The sequence below is a fragment of the Triticum dicoccoides genome, chromosome 2B (assembly GCF_002162155.2).
Source record: "Triticum dicoccoides isolate Atlit2015 ecotype Zavitan chromosome 2B, WEW_v2.0, whole genome shotgun sequence".
Taxonomy (NCBI): Eukaryota; Viridiplantae; Streptophyta; class Magnoliopsida; order Poales; family Poaceae; genus Triticum; species Triticum dicoccoides.
Window position 1 is genome coordinate 2,469,516 of NC_041383.1, and position 24,156 is coordinate 2,493,671.

General features: G+C 44.8%; 1 protein-coding gene across 1 annotated transcript; it reads right to left on the bottom strand.

The window, feature by feature from the left end:
• Window positions 1–22,192: 22,192 nt before the first annotated feature.
• Window positions 22,193–23,777, bottom strand: LOC119366733 (cytochrome P450 89A2-like). The gene has a single exon (XM_037632467.1). It carries the CDS (start codon window positions 23,730–23,732, stop codon window positions 22,293–22,295), a length of 1,440 nt encoding a protein of 479 aa, XP_037488364.1. The 5' UTR covers window positions 23,733–23,777; the 3' UTR covers window positions 22,193–22,292.
• Between the last annotated feature and the right edge of the window lie 379 nt (window positions 23,778–24,156).

Genomic DNA, 24,156 nt, shown 5'->3' on the forward strand with positions numbered 1-24,156 from the left:
ATGAACGAATACAGGATCATATATAGTATGTCATCTTGGGAGGGATGGAAATTCGTTTTGGCTCCCAGGCACATGTCATCCCAAGATCTATGCCGGCCATGTTGGTTGAGGCCTCTTTGATTCACATGACTGTAAAAATGTAGGTATATGAAAAACATAGGAATGGAATGTAATGCACTTATGCAGATTCTAATCCTATAGGATTTAAGTTTAATTTGTTTTACTGCATCATAGGAAAAACAAAGGAATCGTTCTAAAACGTTCAAGTGGATGCTAGATTTCGTACGGAATGTCCTTAGGAAATTTCATATAGGAAACATTCCTATGAATCAAACAACCAATGTTTGAAAAACTCCTAAGGATTCCAATCCTCCAAAAATCATATGAAATTCTTTTGAATCAAAATGGCCCTGAGCTTTGGAACAACCTTTGTATTTACTTTGGTATGGAAAACGTTTCGAGCCGGGGCGCCAGCCGAAACGTTGCGCCAGAGTCGCGGCCACGCAAGTGCCCGCCACCCTTCGTGAGGTAGCCATGTACGCGTTCACAACCAACCTTATCCTTATCCTTCGTTACCAGAGAGCCCAAAGCACATGCTTCTTCAACCAGTCACCTGATGCCCCTTCACCATGACCCCGCGCCCGCCTCACCTTCTCCCCCATGTGATGGTCGTGGTGTTAGAGTTGCAAGCGGGAGCCCACACTGCTGCCACCGGTGACACGCATGCTGGCGCCGACGATGACGGAATGTTGGAACCGGCGGCGGCGGATGCTACAAGCGTGGGTTGCCGGAGCTGCAACGACCTCAACCAGTGATACGGCAGCGACACTACCGGTGTTGAAGATGTGTTGGACTCCGCGGCGCTACATCAGGCACCAACAGAAGCTGGAATGCTCCACCCCATTTGCTGGAACCAGACATGAAGGGTGCTGGAATGAGCGGTGGCGGTTTGCTACAGGCGACCATGGTCGATGCTGGAACCGAACACGACAATGTTGTAACCGGCCATGGCAAATGCTGGAACCGGCATTTGTGGGTGCTAAGTGGGTCATGTAGTTGCTGGGACCGACTTCGACGGGGCACTGGAACGAGCAATGGTGGATGCTACAACCACGTTTCGCCGAAGCTGCAATCAGTGTCGCGCGATGCTACGTCTGTGACGCGGCGCCGCGTCAAGATGCTACAACCATGGGGCGGAAAAGTTGCAACTGATGTCGCACGATGCTATAATCGTGGCCTGTCTATGGCCGCGGTCCTTGCAGTGCTACGACTTCGACGTGTGTCCGTGTCGAGATGCTACAACCGCGGACTGATAGAGCTACAACCGCAGTCTGCTATATAGCTGCAACCAGCTTACCGGGCGGAGCTGCAAGAGAGGGGTGGTGGCCACTAGCAAGCCTAGATCAAAAGCAAATTTGGTACGATTGTGAGCTTAGTAGCTATGATTTCTACCATCATGCAGCCATCCACCGCGTGACAACCCGACAGCCACCTAACGGCCTGACACGGACATCACGTCTTGATTGATCAGAAACGGACGGACGCTGTCACAGTTGCTCTTTTCAGGCCCACTGGATAGCAACAGTGAGAGTAGTATCCAGAACAAAGTTGAGGCTTCTGTACCACGTTTCGAGCCCACGGTACACAATTACCTGAATATAATGGGTTTTGAAAAGGCGAGTACTGGGCGCCGGCGTGCCGGCCCAATAATTGGGCCGGTCTCGCCCAGCCACCCGATTGAATTACGTACAGCTGTTTGATTTCGTCCCCACGTCGTTTTCTTTCTTCCCTCGCCTTCATACTAGTCAATGGCGGTGCCTTCCGAAGCGAATCGTCCCCGCCACAGCTTGTCGCAGGAACAAAAGCTGCTGTTCATGGTGCGCTCGGTCGCGACGGCCAGACCGCGCGTCGTCTCCGAGGACGGTGCTCCGCAAAGAACCTCTCCCCGCTCTCGGTTTAGGTTGCACATTCGTCATTGATTCAGTTGCTACTTCCCCGTCGACCGGATGAAATTCCCGTCGTTGATGGTCCATGGTTGCAGCGCTCCGGTGTGCTGCCCGCCGCCCTGTTTTTGCAGCCCCCTAGATGGCGAGCGATTTTCTTTCGAAATGGTTTCATTCCATAGGTTTCAATAGCGGTTTGTCTGGTTGGTGTTTTTATTTCTGTTGTTTTCACAGTTTTTTTGCCAGTTTTTTCCTTTTATACTTTTTTTTCTTTTTGGGGAGTTTCGACTGTTTTAAAAAATGTATAACTTTTTCTCAAAAATGTTCATGTTTCTAATAATCAGCTTATGAAAAAAACATAGGAGTTATACTTTCTCCTATCCATATTACTTGTCGTTGTTTTAATACGACTTTGCTATAGTAACGGCAAGTAATATGAATTGGAGGGAGTAGTTTTTTCTGATTTTTGGAAGATTTTACATAATTTTAAAAAATGTATGCATGTCTTTTAAAAATTTCAAGCATTATTTATGAAAAATTCAACACACTTTTTCTAAATATTTTTTCATGCAACTAAGTAAGTGTTCACATAACCCTAAAAAAAGTGTTCACCGCCAAATTCAACACACTTTTTCTAAATATTTTTTCATGCAACACACTTTAAACTCGGTTTTATGCTAAAACCAAAAAGGCCTGCTAAAAGCAAAGTAAACATAAACGCCTTCATGAGTTGGCCAGAGACGAAGAAAACTATGCGGTGAGAGTTTGTGCCTTCCACCTACATGGAACATCTTCACCGCCAATTGGAGAACACCATCCAAGGATCCAAGTCCATCGACGAGTACTTCAAGGAGATGAGGAAAGCTTTGCGATGTGCCGACATGAATGACTGAAGGAAATATGCCCTAGAGGCAATAATAAAGTTGTTATTTATATTTCCTTATGTCATGACAAATGTTTATTATTCATGCTAGAATTGTATTAATCATAAACTTAGTACATGTGTGAATACATAGACAAAACATATAGTCCCTAGTATGCCTCTACTTGACTAGCTCGTTAATCAAAGATGATTATGTTTCCTAACCATAGACATGTGTTGTCATTTGATGAACGGGATCACATCATTAGAGAATGATGTGATGGACAAGACCCATCAATTAGCTTAGCATAATGGTCGTTAAGTTTATTGCTATTGCTTTCTTCATGACTTATACATGTTCCTCTGACTATGAGATTATGCAACTCCCGAATACCGGAGGAACACCTTCTGTGCTATGAAACGTCACAACGTAACTGGGTGAATATAAAGATGCTCTACAGGTGTCTCCAAAGGTGTTTGCTGGGTTGGCATAGATCAAGATTAGAATTTGACACTCTGTGTATCGGAGAGGTGTCTCTGGCCCTCTCGGTAATGCTCATCACTATAAGCCTTGCAAGCAATGTGACTAATGAGTTAGTTGCGGGATGAAGAATTACGGAACGAGTAAAGAGACTTGCCAGTAACGAGATTGAACTAGGTACGAGGATACCGACGGTCGAATCTCGGGCAAGTAACATACCGATAACAAAGGGAACAACGTATGTTGTTATGCGGTTTGACCGATAAAGATCTTCGTAGAATATGTAGGAGCCAATATGAGCATCTAGGTTCCGCTATTGGTTATTGATCGGAGATATATCTCGGTCATGTCTACATAGTTCTCAAACCCGTAGGGTCCGCACACTTAACGTTTGATGACGATTTGTATTATGAGTTATGTGTTTTGATGACCGATGTTTGTTTGGAGTCCCGGATGACATCACGGACGTGACGAGGAGTCTCGGAATGGTCAAGATATAAAGATTGATATATTGGAAGGTTATATTCGGACACCGGAATGGTTCCGGAGTGATTCGGGTATTTTCCGGAGTACCGGGAGGAACCCCCGGGGAGTTAATGGCCCATAGTGGGCCTTAGTGGAGAAGAGGAGGTAGCGGCTAGAAGGTGCCCCCCCCCCAAGCCCAGTCCAAATTGGACAAGGGTTGGGGGTGCGGCCCCCCTCTCCCTTCCTTCCACCTTCTCCTCCAGGTAGAATCCTACTAGGACTTGGAGTCCTAGTTGGATTCCCCTCTCCTGGCGCGCCTAGTAGGGGCCGGCCGTCCTCCCCCTCTCCTCCTTTATATACGGGGGCAGGGGGCACCCCAAAGCACATCAAGTTTTCTCTTAACCGTGTGCGGTGCCCCCCTCCATAGTTTCACACCTCAGTCATATCGTTGTAGTGCTTAGGCGAAGCCCTGCGCCGGTAACTTCATCATCACCGCCGCCACGCCGTCGTGCTGACGGAATTCTCCCTCGTCCTCAACTGGATCAAGAGCACGAGGGACGTCATCGAGCGAAACGTGTGCTGAACGCAGAGGTGCCATACGTTCGGTACTTGGATCGGTTGGATCACGAAGACATTCGACTACATCAATCGTGTTACTAAACGCTTCCGCTTTCGGTCTACGAGGGTACATGGACATACTCTCCCCTCTCATTGCTATGCATCTCCTAGATAGATCTTGCGTGATCGTAGGATATTTTTTGAGTTACTACGTTCCCCAACGTTGGCATCCGAGCCAGGTCTATGCGTAGATGATATATGCATGAGTAGAACACAAAGAGTTCTGGGAGATAATAGTCATACTGCTTACCACCAATGTCTTACTTTGATTCGCCGGTATTGTTGGATGAAGCGGCCCGGACCGATATTACAGGACCACCTTCATGAGACTGGTTCTACCGACATGCTTTGCACACAGGTGGCTGGCGGGTGTCTGTTTCTCCAACTTTAGTTGAATCAAGTTTGACTATGGCTGGTCCTTGTTGAATGTTAAAACAGCACACTTGACGAAAAATCGTTGTGATATTGATGCGTAGGTAAGAACGGTTCTTGCTAGAAGCCCGTAGCAGCCACGTAAAACTTGCAACAACAAAGTAGAGGATGTCTAACTTGTTTTTGCAGGGCTTGTTGTGATCTGATATGGTCAAGATATGATGTGATATAAATTGTTGTATGAGATGATCATGTTTTGTAACAGAGTTATTGGCAACTGGCAGGAGCCATATGGTTGTCACTTTATTGTATGAAATGCAAACACCATGTAATTGCTTTACTTTATCACTAAGCGGTAGCGATAGTCGTAGTAGCAATAGTTCGCGAGATGAAAATGATGCTACGATGGAGATCAAGGTGTCAAGCCGGTGATGATGGAGATCATTACGATGGTTCGGTGATGGAGATCATGAGCACACGATGATGATGGTCATATCATGTCACATATTTTGATTGCATGTGATGTTTATCTTTTATGTATCTTATTTTGCTTAGTACGGCGGTAGCATTATAAGATGATCCCTTACTAAATTTTAAGGTATAAGTGTTCTCCCTGAGTATGCACCGTTGCTACAGTTCGTCGTGCCGAGACACCACATTATGATCGGCTGTGATAAGCTCTACGTTCACATACAACGGGTACAAGCCAGTTTTGTACGTGCAAAATACTCGGGTTAAACTTGACGAGCCTAGCATATGCAGACATGGCCTCGAAACACTAAGACCGAAAGGTCAAACGTGAATCATATAGTATATATGATTAACATAGTGATGTTCACCATTGAAAACTGCTCCATCTCACGTCATGATCGGACATGGTTTAGTTGGTTTGGATCACGTTATCATTTAGATGACTAGAGGGATGTCTATCTAAGTGGGAGTTCTTAAGTAATATGTTTATTTGAACTTTAATTTATCATGAACTTAGTCTTGATGGTTTTTGCATGTCTATGTTGTTGTAGATCAATGGCCCGTGCTACCATTCCTCTAAATTTTAATGCGTTCCTAGAGAAAGCTAATTTGAAAGATGATGGTAGAAATTAAATGGACTGGGTCCATAATTTGAGGATTATCCTCATTGCTGCACAGAAGAATTACGTCCTGGAAGGACCACTAGGTGTACCCCCTGTGTTGGCATCCGGAGACATTATGAATGTCTAGCAGATGCATGTTGATGACTACTCGATAGTTCAGTGTGCCATGCTTTACGGCTTAGAATTGGGACTTTAAAGACGTTTTGAACATCATGGAGCATATGAGATGTTCCAAGAGTTGAAGTTAATATTTCAAGCAAATGCCTGAGTTGAGAGATATGAAGTCTCCAACAAGTTCTACTACTGCAAAATGGAGGAGAATAGTTCTGTCAGTGAACACATACTCAGAATGTCTGGGTACCATAACCACTTGACTCAGCTGGGAGTTAAGCTTCCTGATGATAGTCTCATTGACAGAGTTCTTGAATCACTGCCACACTATAAAGGCTTCGTGAAGAACTATAATATGCAAGGGATGAACAAGACGATTCCCAAGCTCTTCGCGATGCTAAAGGTTGCGGAGGTAGAAATCAAGAAGGAGCATCAAGTGTTGATGGTCAACAAGACCACTAGTTTCAAGAAAAAGGGCAAAGGAAAGAAGGAGAACTTCAAGAAGAACGGCAAGCAAGTTGCTGATCAAGGGAAGAAGCCCAAGTCTGGACCCAAGCCTGAAACTGAGTGCTTCTACTGCAAAGGGACTGGTCACTGGAAGGAATTGCCCCAAGTATTTGTCGGATAAGAAGGATGGCAAAGTGAAAGGTATATTTGATATACATGTTATTGATGTGTACCTTACTAATGCTCGTAGTAGCGCCTGGGTATTTGATACTCGTTTCGTTTCTCATATTTGCAACTCGAAACAGGGGCTATGGATCAAGCGAAGATTGGCTAAGGACGAGGTGACGATGCGCGTCGGAAATGGTTCCAAGGTCGATGTGACCGCCGTCGGCACGCTACCTCTACATCTACCTTCAGGATTAGTTTTAGACATGAATAATTGTTATTTGGTGCTAGCGTTTACCATGAACATTATATCTGGATCTTGTTTGATGCGACACGGTTATTCATTTAAATCAGAGAATAATGGTTGTTCTATTAATATGAGTAATATCTTTTATGGTCATGCACCCTTGTTGAGTGGTCTATTTTTTTTGAATCTCGATCGTGGTGATACACATGTTCATAATATTGAAGCCAAAAGATGCAAAGTTGATAATCATCGTGCAACCTATTTGTGGCATTGCTGTTTAGGTCATATTGGTATAAAGCGCATGAAGAAACTCCATGCTGATTGGCTTTTGGAATCACTTGATTATGAATCAGTTGGTGCTTGTGATCCATGCCTCATGGGCAAGATGACTAAAACTCCATTCTCTGGAACAATGGAACGAGCTACTGACTTATTGGAAATAATACATACCGATGTATGTGGTCCAATGAGTGTTGAGGCTCGTGGCGGGTATCGTTATTTTCTGATCTTCATAGATGATTTTAGCAGATATGGGTATATCTACTTAATGAAACATAAGTCTGAAACGATTGAAAAGTTCAAAGAATTTCAGAGTGAAGTAGAAAATCATCGTAACAAGAAAATAAAGTTTCTACGATCTGATCGTGGAGGAGAATATTTGAGTTACGAGTTTGGTCTTCATTTGAAACAATGTGGAATAGTTTCACAACTGATGCCACCTGGAACACCACAGGGTAATGGCGTGTTCGAACGTCGTAACCATACTTTATTGGATATGGTGCAATCTATATTGTCTCTTACTGATTTACCGCTATTGTTTTGGGGCTATGCTTTAGATACGGCTGCATTCACGATAAATAGGGCACCATCAAAATCCGTTGAGACGATGCCTTATGAAGTGTGGTTTGGCAAGAAACCCAAGTTTTTGTTTCTTAAAGTTTGGGGCTGCGATGCTTATGTGAAAAAGCTTTAAACCTGATAAGCTCGAACCCAAATCGGAGAAATGTGTCTTCATAGGATACCTCCGAAGGCAAGATATTTGTTGCTAAGAATGGATCCTTTCTGGAGAAGGAGTTTCTCTCGAAAGAAGTGAGTGGGAGGAAAGTAGAACTTGATGAGGTAATTGTACCTTCTCCCGAATTGGAAAGTAGTTCATCACAGAAATCAGTTCTAGTGATTCCTACACCAATTTGTGAGAAAGCTAATGATGATGATCATGAAACTTCAGATCAAGTTACTACCGAACCTCGTAGGTCAATCAGAGTACGATCCGCACCAGAGTGGTATGGTAATCCTATTCTGGAAGTCATGTTACTAGACCATGACGAACCTACGAACTATGAGGAAGCGATGATGAGCCCAGATTCCGCGATATGGCTTGAGGCCATGAAATCTGAGATGGGATCCATGTATGAGAACAAAGTGTAGAGTTTTGTGGACTTTCCCGATGGTCTGCAAGCCATAGAAAATAAATGGATCTTCAAGAAGAAGACTGATGCTAACGGTAATGTTACTGTCTACAAAGCTCGACTTGTTGCAAAAGGTTTTCGACAAGTTCAAGGAGTTGACTACAATGAGACCTTCTCACCCATAGCGATGCTTAAGTATGTCCGAATCATGTTAGCAATTGCCACATTTTATGATTATGAAATTTGGCAAATGGATGTCAAGACTGCATTCGCTAATGGATTTCTTAAAGAAAAGCTATATATGATGCGACCAGAAGGTTTTGTCGATCCAAACGGTGCTAACAAAGTGTGCAAGCTCCAGCAATCCATTTATGGACTGGTGCAAGCCTCTCGGAGTTGGAATATACGCTTTGATAGTGTGATCAAAGCATTTGGTTTTATACTGACTTCTGGAGAAGCGTGTATTTACAAGAAAGTGAGTGGGAGCTTTGTAGCATTTCTAATATTTTATGTGGACGACATATTGTTGATTGGAAATGATATAGAATTCCTGGATAACATAAAAGGATACTTGAATAAGAATTTCTCAATGAAAGACCTCGGTGAAGCTGCTTACATATTGGGCATCAAGATCTATAGAGATAGATCAAGACGCTTGATTGGACTTTCACAGAGCACATACCTTGATAAAGTATTGAACAAGTACAAAATGGATCTGTCAAAGAAAGGGTTCTTGCCTGTGTTACAAGGTGTGAAGTTGAGTCAGACTCAATGCCCGACCACTTCAGAAGATAGAGACAAAATGAAAGTCATTCCCTATGCTTCAACCATAGGTTCTATCATGTATGCAATGATGTGTACCAGACCTGATGTGTGCCTTGTTATAAGTATAGCAGGGAGGTACCAAAGTAATCTAGGAGTGGATCACTGGACAGTGGTCAAGAACATCCTGAAATACCTGAAAAGGACTAAGGATATGTTTCTCGTTTATGGATGTGATAAAGAGCTTGTCGTAAATGGTTACGTCGATGCAAGCTTTGACACTGATCTGGATGACTCTAAGTCGCAATCCGGATACGTATTTATATTGAATGGTGAAGCTGTCAGTTGGTGCAGTTCCAAGCAGAGCGTCGTGGCGGGATCTACGCGTGAAGCGGAGTACATAGCTGCTTCAGAAGCAGCAAATGAAGGAGTCTGGATGAAGGAGTTCATATCTGATCTAGGTGTAATACCTAGTGCATCGGGTCCAATGAAAATCTTTTGTGACAATACTGGAGCAATTGCCTTGGCGAAGGAATCCAGATTTCACAAGAGAGCCAAACACATCAAGAGACGCTTCAATTCCATACGGATCTGAATGTTGCAGACCCGTTGACTAAGCCTCTTCCACGACCAAAACATGATCAGCACCAAAACTCCATGGGTGTTAGAATCAGTACTATGTAATCTAGATTATTGACTCTAGTGCATGTGAGAGACTGAAGGAAATATGCCCTAGAGGCAATAATAAAGTTGTTATTTATATTTCCTTATATCATGATAAATGTTTATTATTCATGCTAGAATTGTATTAATCGGAAACTTAGTAGATGTGTGAATACATAGATAAAACATATAGTCCCTAGTCTGCTTCTACTTGACTAGCTCGTTAATCAAAGATGGTTATGTTTCCTAACCATAGACACATGTTGACTAGCTCGTTAACGGAACGAGTAAAGAGACCTGCCGGTAACGAGATTGAACTAGGTATGAGGATACCGACGATCGAATCTCGGGCATGTAACATACCGATGAGAAAGGGAACAACGTATGTTGTTATGCGGTTTGACTGATAAAGATCTTTGTAGAATATGGAGGAGCCAATATGAGCATCCAGGTTCCGCTATTGGTTATTGATCATAGATATGTCTTCATCATGTCTACATAGTTCTCAAACCCGTAGGGTCCGCACGCTTAGCATTCGATGACGATTTGTATTATGAGTTATGTGCTTTGATGACCGAAGTTTTTTCGGGGTACCGGATGAGATCACATACGTGACGAGGAATCTCAAAATGGTTGAGACATAAAGATTAATATATTGGAAGGTTATATTCGGACGCTGGAATGCTTCCGGAGTGATTCGAGTATTTTTCCGGAGTACCGAGAGGTTATCGAAACCCCCCGAGGAGTTAATGGGGCATAGTGGGCCTTAGTGGAGGAGAGGAGGCAATGGTCAGGAGGTGGCACGCGCCCCCCAAGCCCAATCTGAATTGGACAAGGGGTTGTGGGCGCGGCCCCCCTCTCCCTTCCTTCCCTCTTCTCCTCCAGGTGGAATCCTACTAGGACTTGGGAGTCCTAGTAGGACTCCCCTCTCCTAGCGCATCTAGTATGGGCCGGCCGGCCTCCCCCTCTCCTCCTTTATATATGGTGGCATGGGCCACCCCAAAGCACAACAAGTTTTTTCTTAACCGTGTGCGGTGCCCCCCTCCATAGTTACACACCTCGGTCATATCGTCGTAGTGCTTAGGAGAAGCCCTATGCTCGTAACCTCATCATCACCGTCGCCACACCGTTGTGCTGACGGAACTCTCCCTCGTCCTCAACTGGACCAAGAGCATGAGGGGCGTCATCGAGCTGAATGTGCGCTGAAAGCGGAGGTGTCGTACGTTCGTTACTTGGATCGGTTGGATCACGGAGATGTTTGACTACATCAACCGCGTTACTAAACGCTTCCGCTTTCGGTCTACGAGGGTACGTGGACATACTCTATCCTCTCGTTGATATGCATCTCCTAGATAGACCTTGCGTGATCATAGGAAATTTTTTGAATTACTATGTTCCCCAACAACGACCCCATTTGGATGAAGTTCCACTTCATGATGGGAGGGAACAATGACATCTCCAACATTATCTTCCACGAGAACTACAAGTCCCTCAATGAAAACTACATTGGTGCTCTCAAGGCGGAACAAGAACTCATGAAGACCAAGGCTTCTCCACCCCAAGCGCACTTCTCGAAGACCAAGCTTCAAGACGGCGAGCCCGACGAGCTCCAAGAGAAGCTCCCATGTTCGACTTTTCACCATCATCCCTCTTTGTCCCATTGATGATGCCGAGTCTACTTCGACTCTTTTTCAAGATGGTGCGGCGACGACTACGACTACGGGGCCATTCGAGGACAAAGCTTTGGAGGCGAACGACAAGGTGACCAGCAAGGATTATGCTTCCATCTTTGGAGGCAAGAGTGATGATGTGCCAATTCATGAAGGCCTTTATCCACGGCGACGGTGACGAGATGGTTGAGCATGGGATTTTCCCTTCGACTACGGTGATGTATGATGACTTGAGTGACTTTTGCCAACATATTGAGAGTGAGAGCAAGTTCACCACTAGCTCCACATATGATGAGTTGCCCCATTTCCCATGTGAGGAGAGACACCACCACCACCACTTGAGTGATTTGAGTGACTCCATCATATGTGATATTGAGTGCACCTACCTTGAGGGAGTGAGTGAGCCACCACCACATAGATAGAGTGAAGTAGTTGATATTGCATGTGAGACCATTTCGATTTCTAACAACTTAACCTCTACCTCTATTGTGTCTTCCCATTTGGTGCTAGGTCCCATATATGATGACGCGCCGATCAGCAACGACTTCGTCTTTCCTATGGACAAGACGATGGCCATGGTGGAATATGATGCAGCCCCCACATGGTTCCATCAAGATAAAGATGATGACCACCATTTGGTCTTTCCCACCTCACCTACCCCACATGAGTGGAATGACAAAGTTAACATAGGTGATGGTGATGCTCTAGTCCCACTAGTGGACATTCTTGACATTGATTGTTTGCACGATGTTGATCCTCCTACTGACACGCTTCATGCTAGTGCGACTTCCTCATGCGATGATTTGCCCATTTATGGTGAGTTTGATGATTGCCATGTGGAGTCTATTAGTTGTGATGCCATGTTGCATAGGATTTCTTGTGATAATTCTCTTGGTCACATCATGTTTGACAATCCGCTTGACTTGTGATATGCTATGCATGAGATCAACAATATGTCACATTTGCAATCTCATCGTGGTGACTATGTGTGTGCCATTAAAATAAACCCAATTTGCACTTATGGCATAGATGACAAGCCCATGGTCACTGGCATTTGTTTTTCTCGTGATGATATTGACATGCTACCTCTCCATCGTTTATCTCATATGCCATGCCATGAGCACCTAGCTCCGGATATGCATTGTTTTGGATGTTGTTCCACTTCTCCATATTATGCTCCCGATATTGCTCATGAGGACACCCCCATAATTCCTCATACATTTTAGGAGATTTGGATTCATCCAATCCATTGCATGATTTTCATAATTATTTGCACCATATGCTCCCCATGAATGGCAATGCTATTGATGTGCCATATAATTGTATTCTCAATTTGCATCCACATCATGTTATACAAAACAACTATTCATTCATGATGGATGACATGTTCTTATACCATGCAACAAATTTCTTTGAGCATTGCTTATCTTGTGCTAACTCACACGTGCACATACACATCATGATGGATGATGTGTACATTTACCACGCACACACTTTCTTTGGCTTGTGTCTATTTTGTGTAGGTACCGATACTTACTCGTCAACCTCACAAGACCATGAGTTGACGAAATGAGCTCTAGAGAGCAACGATGCCTTGGGAATCCGTGAGATGTGTCACCAACCGTTTCCTCCGCGCAACGACTTCACGCATTCCTTCTACATGGCCCTCACATGGTTATGGGTTATTGTCCTTTATTTATCCTTCGCCCATATTGCCATGTTCACTTTGCATGATATGCTTATTCCGATGCCTTTGCCATGCAATTTGACCCTTGCTTGCACTTACATATGATCAACCATTCTACTACTACTATGTGTATTTGCATGCTTGGTGGAGATCTTAGTAGCTATTGCCATCATTTCTTTGTGCTCCATGCTATTGATGCTTGTTGTGTTGGGAGAGTCATGATGTCCCATTGCTATTTACATACGACCTCTCACCAATACATTGATGATATTTTGCTCATATATTGCTTTCATGTTTGTGATATGTCATGTGCATTATTCATGCCCACTATTTGCTCCTATGACATAATTGCCATGATTACCTCTAGTATGTTGCATCTTCGCACTACTAGCTTTCTTGACATGATCGCTATGATTGCTTGCTTTGTCGCATCACCCATCTTCCATTCTTACTCGCTTTCTTAGGTTGATGACATATATGTTCATGCCATTCACATGATTTATCTGAACATTGTCACTTGTGTCCATTAGTTGCCTCTATCATATTCACATGCCTCGTGTGCAACCATGCTATGATTATTGATCTTGGAGACTCGGACACCTAATTTGTGATGCATGCTTATTTGATTGAACCTATTGTATTTGGTTGTTATTGGATCATACGCTTACATACCATGCCACATTCCCTTATCCTTTCTTATGATAAGAATAATAAAAACACTTGCTGGGTATTTCACCACACGAATGATAGGTGTTGCATTTGCACTAATCTTATTTGTTTTTCCAAGTGTTTGTCATGTTCTTTCATTTTGAAGGATTCACAAGGCAGTACCATCATGAGACAACCAGGTCATGTGAAGGCATATATGATGTGCGACACCAACATCTTCAACGTCAAGGACTTGTCCCAATACCATGGTGATGAAGATCATGATCCGTGGACGGATCTCTCCCAAGGGGGGGAGATGATGCGGAGCATCCCTACGTCATCCCCATGGACTCTACTACAACTCATCAAGCACCTCGTGGACCATGATAAGAGCACGCGGACACACCATCGAAACCGAGGTTAACTCTTTCCTCTTCGAGTTCCGTTCGTATTCACATGAGAGTTGGATTCTACCTCAAATGGAAACTCTATGCATTCTTAGGTACCAAGAGGAAGTCCATGAAGAAGCTTGGAGGGAGCCCAAGCACCCATGGAGGAAGAGAAGGAAGAAGAAGTCACGAGAAGCACGAAGCACCGGCAGGTCTCTGGACACACCGGGTGCCCGCACCATCCACCCCCGGGTGCCCGGCCCCGCCAGCCACCAAGGCCACGGCCCCCTGGATTCCCGGGCCTCACACCCCCGGGTGCCCTGCCCCCCTCCCCAGGCGCGCACCAAGTGCCCGGACTTCACCCCCGGGTGCCCGGCCCTCCGTCTCCAGGCGACCCCCGGGTGCCCGAACCCTCCACTGTGGCTACGCGTATTTCGGCATAATAATTTACCTATGTACCCTTGTTTTACCCCAATTCGTCCCTAGCTTATATATACTCCTCACCTAGCTTGTTGGGGAGGTTAGCCAAGTATATGACATAATTTAGTGAGCTTAATTTTCTCCTTGTACCTCCTCTTGAGAGAGAGACCTCTCCCATGGAGATTAAGACCTCCCATGGAGAAGATCCCTAGTGGATTCAAGACCCCATCTAGGGAAGGATCCCATCATAGGATCATAGAGACCACTCTCCTCATAGGTTTGGGATGAACTAGTTACCTTTTGTATCTTCTTGTGTTGGATTAAGACCTTTGTATCTCTCTTTGTGTGATTGGATCTAGCACATGTGTGATTGAATCAAGTTAATTTGAGTGTTTCTCTTGTTTCTCCCCTTTGTGTTCTTCTTATTCTTGGGGATTTTCCCTCCAATTCGTGAAAGATGTCCATCTAGGGTTCCACCCTACAACAACAATGATTACCATGCCCACGCCCACGCCCATGCCCACGCAGTACAGTACAGTGAGCAACCATAGCCACGCCCACGCAATACAGTACGGTGACCAGCCACGCCCACGCACAAGGCTTGCTTCAATTCAGTGGCATGATCAGCCTCTCCTCCCCTCCTTGGCTGGCTTGATCGATCGACAGTCAATCAATGCATAGACGCACCTTTTTGAAGAAGATCCAGACAGACACTCCTGGAGAGGACCCTACGCACTGAATTACAAACACCTTCTTCCTCTAATAAGTTTGCCACTTATTCTTCGGTACAAGCCCCTTGAACACATCAATGGACGAGATATGTCTATACCCCTTCATAATAAAGGGTAGGATGGTATTTCTAGAAAATACGTCACGGGGATCTGTCACGTTCTGAGTCCACCTTGGACCGGCCCATTACTGAGAAAGATCGAGCGGCCCATTACTGAGTATTGACAGTAGCACAGATCAAAAATTCAAAAAATAATGTGCCTACTAGGTGTCGAACACAAGACCTTCAGAAGTTGTGAACATGCTAATAGCCACTAGAACCATCGCGGGTTGGTGATACTTGTAGTGCAGTTATTTGTCAACAAGAACAGATGTGCTGTAGGAATTCTTTTTAATAGAAACACTGTAGCATATCAAAATTGGTACTGTGCAACTGTGCCGGACTTTCTAGCGAAAGCGCTTTTTATAGCCAAAAAACCTTATGTGTTTTTTCATCTTTTGGAATATTTTTTAAGAAACAAAACTTTTCTCAAAATTTGGACTTCTTTTGGAAACGTTTTTCTTTTCAAATTTCCAAACCATTTTTTATGAAAAATACTTTGATTTTGTGAATATTTTTGAAATTTTAAAAACATTTTTTCAGAATTGTAAACATTTTTCTGAAACTGCAGACATTTTTTTGAAAATATGAATAATTCATCACATTTGTGAACATTTTCTTGAAAACATAAACAATTTTCAATATCCGAACATTTCTTAGAAAAACGCAAACACTTTTTCAAATTGGTGAGCATTCTTTGAAAGCACAAACAATTTTTCATATTTAGGAATATTTTTCCAAATATACTACTCCCTCCGTTTCAAAATATGGTGCGTCCTTGATTTCCGTGTTTCAACTTTGACCATAAATTTGACCAATGAGACCGACTGCGGCGGGAGCAAAAATTATATAATGGAAAATGTTTTTTGAATATGAATTCACTGGTATAATTTTTGCTCCCGTCGCAGTCGGTCTCGTTGGTTAAATTTATGATCAAAGTTGAACCTCGGGAAATGTGGGCACGTTATATTTTGGAACGGAGGGAGTAACATTTTATGAAAACAATTCCTATTTTCAAGGGCCTAAGCATTTTTTCGTTGCAATTATTTTCGTTTTTCTTCTCTTTTTATTAATTCATTTTCTACTTTCCAACTTTATTATTCGTTATGAAACTTGTTCAAAAATTTGAAAAATTATTTGGCATAACATAAAATGTTCTTCTTTTCAAATATTGTTTAAATTCTAAAAAATATTCTGTAATTTCGTAAAACGTTCCAGTTTTTGAAATTTTTATTTGCAAATTTAAGAAATGTATATGTTTAAAAAAATGATATTGTTTTTAAAAAAGTACATGGTTTGCCATTTTTTTCGAAATTTTCATCATTTTTTCGTAATCTGTTAACAATTTTGGAAAAAAATGTTCAAGTTAGTAAAATTTTCATACACACCAAAACAGTTGACAAATTTTAAGAAATTGTTTGGAAAAAATAAAATGTTTATGTTGAGTGATAATGACAGGAGTTACAAATAAACTCATCTAACTGGTATATTTTAGGCTATGGATAAATGAACCTAGCTTCTTGTAAGAGGCTGGCATGGACATATGAGGCATCTAGGCCAGGTTTGAGGGACTTCCGACACCCTTTGTGACACGTCCGACCATTTATCGGCCTATTTTCACCGAGAAAACTCTAGAAAATGCAAAACTTTTCAAAAATCTAAACAACTTCGTATTGTGCCTTGAATTGGTCATAGAAGCTTGTGAAAAGTATTTAGGGTTATTTGACGGATGTCGAAAAACAAAGAGCTTTCAAACGGACCCTTCCGCCCTATTCGAACACCCTCCGTTGGACATAATCTATTTTTTGACATCCTTAAAATGAACCCCACTTTTGCAAGAAGGTAGGCATGCCCATGGTAGGCACATGCCTGGTTTGGACGATTTTCGACACCATATGCAAGTGGTGACACATCCGGTCATTTATCGGTCTTCTTAACCAAGAAAACTTCAGAAAATGCAAAATTGGGCGAAACCAAAACAATTTGGCATGGTGCCTTGAATTGGTCATACAAGGCCATGAGAAATGGAGCCATTTATGGGATGTCAAGAAATGAGGTGGGCCCAAGCATACCTTTCTGGCCTATCCGAACACTCTCCATTGATCATGGTATTTCTTCAAAGATCTCAAGACATGTCCCAACTTTTGCAAGCAAGTCGACATGCCCATTTTAGGCATCCATTCTTGGTTTGAATGACTTCCAACACCGTATGCACGTTCTGACATTAATTGCCTTTTTTCACCGAGAAAACTCCAAAAAATACAAAACTTGGCAAAAACTCAAACAGTTTGGCATGGTGCCTTGAATTGGTCATACAAGGCCATGAAAAAACGAGCTCATTTAAGGATGTCGACAAATAAGGTGCTCCCAAACAGATCCTTGTGGCCTATTCGAACACTCTTCATTGAACATGGTATTTATTTGGAAATATCAGGACTGCCCCCAACTTTTGCAAGCAAGTGGGCATGCTCATGTTAGGCATCCATGTTTGGTTTGAATGACTTCCGACACCGTATGAACGTTGCGACATGTTCTATCATTAATTGTTATTTTTTCACCGAGAAAACTTCAGGAAATGCAAAACTTGTTGAGAACCCAAACAACTTGTCATGATGCCTTGAATTGGTCATACAAGGCCCTTGAAGAAAATTGGAGTAATTTCGACGATGTAGAGAAGTAACATGCTCTCAGACGGAGCCTTCTGCCCCAGAACACACTTCGTTCAACATGGTCTATTTTTATACATCCTTGAAATGGTCCCAACTTTTGCCACCAGGTGGGCATGCCCCTCATAGGCATCCATGCCAAGTTTGAACAAGTTCCGACACCGTATGCAAATTGCGACACGTCATGCCTTTTTCTGCATTTTCTTACCGAGAAAACTCTAGAAATATACAAAACACGTCAAAAATCAAAACAACTTGTCATGGTTCCTTGAATTGGTCATATGAGGCCACGAAAATATTAGGGCCATCTTAAGGATGTCGAAAAACAACATGTTCTCGGACAGACCCTTCCGGCCAACCTAAACACCTTCCGTTGAACATGGTATTTTTGTGGACATCCTTGAAATTACCACAACTTTTGCCATCAGGTGGACGTGTCCATGGTAGGCATCCATCGCAGGTTTGAACTACTTCCGACACCATATGCAAGTTGCGACACGTCTAGCCATTTATCGACCTTTTTTGACCGAGAAAACTTTAGAAAATGCAAAACTTGACGAAAACCCAAGCAACTTGGATTGGTGCCTTGAATTGGTCATACAAGGCCATGGAAAAAATATTGGGGGCATGGATGCCTACCATGGGCACGCCACCTATTCGCAAATGTTGGGGTCATTCAAGAATTTCCAAAAAAACACCATGTTCAACGTAGCGTGTCCGAGTAGTCATCGATGCCAAGTTTGAAGGAAAAATGTATTTAAAATCATAATTTATATAGATACTTAAAACTGTCAATTTAAGTTTCTAACATAACTAATAAATACTAAATGATAGAATTGAAAACAACAAATGCTTTTTTAAAAGCATTTCATAAATATTTAAACAAAAAAAGAATTTAAAAGAATTTAAATTACTTACTTAAAACTGTTATTTTTTGTATTTCAATTTTTTGAACGGGTATAAAAAAATAATAAAGTTTAAAAAGGAGTAAAAATAAATTAACAAAAATGAGAGAAAAACGAAAAAATAGAAAAGAAGAAAAATCTTAGGCCTTGCCCAACTAAGCGACAACATCACTCCTGTCGCTGGACTATTGGAATTTGTTTGGAATTTTAAAAATGTTCTCATTTCCACACAAAAATTGTTCACAAACTGAAAAAATGTGCAGGCAAATTTAGAACACTTTTTCGATATCATTTATTTAGTCTCATTTCTGAAAATGTTTTGGAATTTAAGTTTTTGTCCGTGTTCTCAGAAAATGTTTGTTTTCACAATTTTATTTGTGCTTTACAAAAAATTATTCGCATTTTGACATTCCGAACAATCATTTAAAGACACAAACAGTTTTTGAAATTACCTTACAATTTTCGAAAATGCAAATATTTTTTAGTTTATGAACAAAATTTGGAAATAATGAACCGTTTGAAATTTTGAAAAAAAGATTAAAGGCACGACCATTTTTTAAAAAGAAACAAGAAACGTAGCAGGAAAAGGAAAATAAATAAATAAAAATAAATTATGGAAAAAAGACCAGTTCACAAAGTGTTCCTAAAATCTTTTTAAAATTCCTAGCCTGTTGGTTACTTATAGTGTCTAGCTTTACATCGTTCAACAAAGGCATGCTGTCGCAGTGGTTGTGGATGCTGTTAAAGTTTTAAGCGGTCGTGGTCGTGGGTTCAATTCCCAGCTTGTGCCATCCTATTTTCTTATTTTTCATCGCATGCACCACAAATTGGCCGGCCCAAGTAAGCTCCCTGGCGTATACGTTACATACAGAAGTAGATACAGATTGTGAAAAGTCCATACTACCCTTTATACATATTGCGAGGGGGGTTGTACCGAAGCTGACTCTAAGTTTGCTTGCTTTGCTCTGGTTGTGTTCATCCAGAGGAAGTGGTAGTCGACTGTTGCTGCACACACACTGCAGCACAGCATGCCAAAGCACACCCCCCACGTAACCTGCTGCGAGCGAGCTCAGTACATTCTTCTTGCTCGTACTAAACGCACCAGATGCTACATGTAAATATATGTGAGCACCAGCTTTTTTATATGTCCATTCATGGATCTATCTATTAATTCTTGCAAGCAAATTGTTGAAAATGAAGCAAGTCCCACAACACATTAATTTGAACAGACAATCACAAAAGCTCAACACGTACTCCTGTAAATAAACACACTATCTCCAATTCGTTAAAGACCTCCATTTAGGGTTTCACCCTACCACACACAATGATTACCACGCTCATGCCCACACCCACGCCCACGCAGTACAGTATAGTGAGCAGCCACGCCCATGTACTGAGGCTTGCTTCAATTCAGTGGCATGATCATCCTTTCCTACCTCGCTGGCTGAGTAAATAGCATAAAACTACTACTTTACAGGTTAGGGTTTCAAAAAACTATCAAATTTTATTTTTTCGCTGATAACTACCAAGTTAGGGGTTGACTGTTTCAAAAAACTCAAATAGCCGAGTGCTTAACAGTTGATCGCGTTTATGACATGTCGGGCCCGCATCTAAAGGAACCGTTTGTTTGACCGTTAACTGACATATAGGGCCCACATGTCAGCGTCTTTTTCTAAAACAAGCAATTGAGCCCCTGTAATCTTTTTAGAAAAGCGATCGGCTACACAAAACGCAATCGGGTCCCTCCCCGTCCCCGTGCTCTAGAACGGCACGAGTAGCCAGCAGCCCCGCAGGAGCTCGCCGGCCAACAGCCCCGCCGAAGGAGCTCGCCGGCCAGCAGCCCCGCCATGAGGATCTCGCCGGCGCCACCTCCTCCGGCCGGCGAGCGGCGCCCGCAGCCGCGTGTGCTCCCCGCCCTGCGACAACTCTCCCTCCCCTCCCCAGCCTCCCCATGGTCGTGGGAGCGTGCGTGCCGGCGGCCACCTCCTCCGGGCCTCGTCCGCGGCGGCGGGAGGTGCGCACTCCAGCAGCAACGCAGGCCGTCCGCGTTGGCCGCTTGCGAGGCAAGGCAGCAGCTGGCACAGGCGAGGGGCGTGGATCCGGGCGCTGCGGGCGCCACCGCATGCGCCCTCCGCTGCCAGGCCCGACGAGCTCTCCAGCCTCTCCAGCCACTACTCCGGGCGGCGGCCTGCACACAAGGCCCCCATAGCGTGCGCGGCAACCGTGGGCGGAGCCCCATGGCGCGCGGCGACGACCACGGGCAGAGCCCTTTGGAGGCGCGACGGCGACAGTCCAAGGACCCGATTGCTTTTGTAAAATGATTTCAGGGACCCGATTGCTTTTTGAAAATATTTGTAAGGGCTATTTCGTAAAAAATCTGTGGATGAGGCGCTGACATATGGCCCCCACAAGTCAGTTAACAGTCAAACAAATGGTCAACCAAACGAGTGGCGGCCCAACCTGTCATAAACATGTTTAATTTTTTAACAAAGAGGAGTTGGGGTTTTTTGAAACAGCCAACCCCTGATTTGGTAGTTATCAGCGAAAAAAATAAATTCGGTAGTTTTTTGAAACCCTAACCTGTAAAGTAGTAGTTTTATGCTATTTACTCTCGCTGGCTCGATCGATCGACAGTCAATCAATCCAGATCTCATCTCTCTCGCTCTTCCAATTATTTCCAGACAACATCAACAGTGGGTGTCCGTCCCATCCGGGCCGGTCAGATCAGATCGCTTTGAGCACTCTTTACTCGCCCAATTATTACTATTACTAGATTTTCTGCTACGATGACCAACCAAGTTTTTTGCAAAAAAGAGTCTCTGTTTATTTAGTCAAATTTGGAAAAAAAATTCCTGTAGCGCAGCAGCCTGGCAGTGCCAAATATATGCCGCGGTGATTCTTGTGTACTACAGACAAACACTCCCATGGCATCAGCCTGGCAGTCTCTGTTTATTTATCCAACTTTACAGACAAACACTCCCATGCCTGCGTACTACTACAGTTTTGAATCAGTACGTTGGCATGGCAGTGACAAATTATCCAGTGCTCGTGGTGGATTCCTTGCTGCTAACTGCAAACGGCCGTGCCACGTGGCTCCTATTTATCGGGTGTCTTTCATAGGGCTCTCGGCATACGTACTGTGATCCCGTGTTCTTGTACTCGGCAAACAGTAAAGAACGCGATAACGATGAATTTTCCAGTAGTGCTGCCGTGTTGTGCTTGTTCACTTATTTTAATCTGTATGTACTCTTGTTTATATTAAACTCTCCAAAACATGTTTATATTTATGAACAGAGGGAGAGGGAGTACAATCCAACAGACATAGGGAGCACGTACGCATGCAGCAAGTCTATATGAGTGACTATAACACAGGAAGGAGGAGGGAGCACGTACGTTTGATCTTATTCCTACTACGTGCTGCATGGCGCAGGCGTGGAAGCTACCGCGGCGTCACCCGCGCCCGGAGCGGGCTCTTCATCACCTTGAAGAACCCATCCAGCTCCGTGAGGTCGACGCCTCCCCTCGCCGGCGGCTCCCACTCGAACTCACGTACCAGCGCCGCCACGAAGCTTTTGACATGCATGGTGGCGAGCCCTCCCCCCGGGCACGCCCTCTGCCCCGCGCCGAACGGCATCATCTTGATCTCCTTGCGCTTGGGCCCCGGCACCAGGCCCACGCCCTCCCCCTCGCCCCCGGCGAGGAAGCGCTCCGGACGGAACGCGTCCGGGTCCGTCCACGCATTCTTGTCCCTGCCGATCTCTCCCAGGTTGAAGTGCGCCCGCATTCCCTCCGTCGGCACGGCGGCGGCGGCGCATCCCAGGATTTCGGCGACCGCCTGATCAGGCACGTCGCGCAGCAACACCGGAATCGGCGGGTGGAGCCGAAGGCTCTCTAGCACGATGGCGTGCATGTACTTCATCTGCCGGACGCGTGTCTCGGACAATGCGCCCTCCACGGCGTCGACCTCGCGTCGGATGTTGTTCTGGACCTCCGGCTGGAGCACGAGGTGGGCGAGGGTCCACTCCATGCTGGATACCACGGTCCCTGGCCCAGCACCGAGGAACTCCGAGAGAAGGCTCACCAGCTCGTCGTCTGTGAGAGGGCGCAGGGCCTTGCCGTCGGCTGTGTCGTCGTCGACGGGGACGCGGGCGTCGAGGAGGTGGTCTAGATATGCCGGCAGGCCACCGCTGAGCGTGAGATGACGGTTAGCGTTCCGTCTTGCGTTGACCAGAGGGAGGAAAAGCTCAGCCTGCTTGCCTCGGAAGGCGAGGAACCGGCGCCACTGCCTCCAGTGCAGCAGCTTCGCCGTCTTGGAGCCGGCAAAATCTTTGCTGCCATCAACGGCCAGCACAAAGGCCTGGAGCAAGTCACGCATGGCGCATACGTGACCCTCGTCCACGCCGCTACCGAAGCACATGCGAGCCACCAGCGGAAACACGGCGGCGTTGAGGATGTCACGGACGACAATCTCACCGCCGCCGCCGCACTGGACGCGGACGCAGAGGTCAGCAACGAGAGTATCCATGGCCTCGAGGCGCAGCGGGTCCGTGTGTCCAAGACGTGACGGGTGGAGGACCGCGGCGTTGAGGGTGCACCGGAGAGCGCGCCAACGCGGGCCGTAGGGCACGGACGTGAGGTTGTCACTGTGACTGCGGCGACGCCCGCTGACCAGGGCCACAGGGAATAGGTTCAGCGGTCGGTTGCAGAAGGCATCAGCGTGGTCGATGAGCGCTCGGCGGGCGATGGTAGGGTCATGGATCTCGATGATCGGCTGTTGACCGTCGTGGACGGCCCAAGCCCAAGCACGACGCCGGAAGACGGCAACTGCGCTGATGCACAACACAATAGAAAGTAGGAACACAGTTAGCACGAATTCCATGGTATGTATGTATCTATATGTACCTGCCTACACCCCTGGATATTGGTTGGGATGTTGCTGGGTTTATATAGACAGATAGTTAGATGTTGCCCATAGTAGCCGCCATGGTGGCATGTGTTAAATTGTGACCCAAATTCTTGTTCCTCTTGTCGCGGCCACGCACGCGCGCAGGGTCATCTGCTAGGTGGGTCGTGCGCAACCGCTCATCCCCAACATTATCCTTATATCTTCTTTATCCCCATGATGAATCCCCTTGTCCAATCATTCACTTTCGACAGCCCTTCTCTCCCTTGTCTCCATGAAACACCATGCTGCCATGAAATTGCCTCTCTTGACCACCACTCCCTCCTCTCCTCCACGCGCAGGACGTTCGAACTTCATGCACGAGCCAACGCAACCAAATGTTCGAATTGATGAAAAGGGC

Excerpts from the sequence above, each read along its gene's own strand:
- LOC119366733 (XM_037632467.1), bottom strand. The coding sequence starts at position 23,732 with ATGGAATTCGTGCTAACTGTGTTCCTACTTTCTATTGTGTTGTGCATC.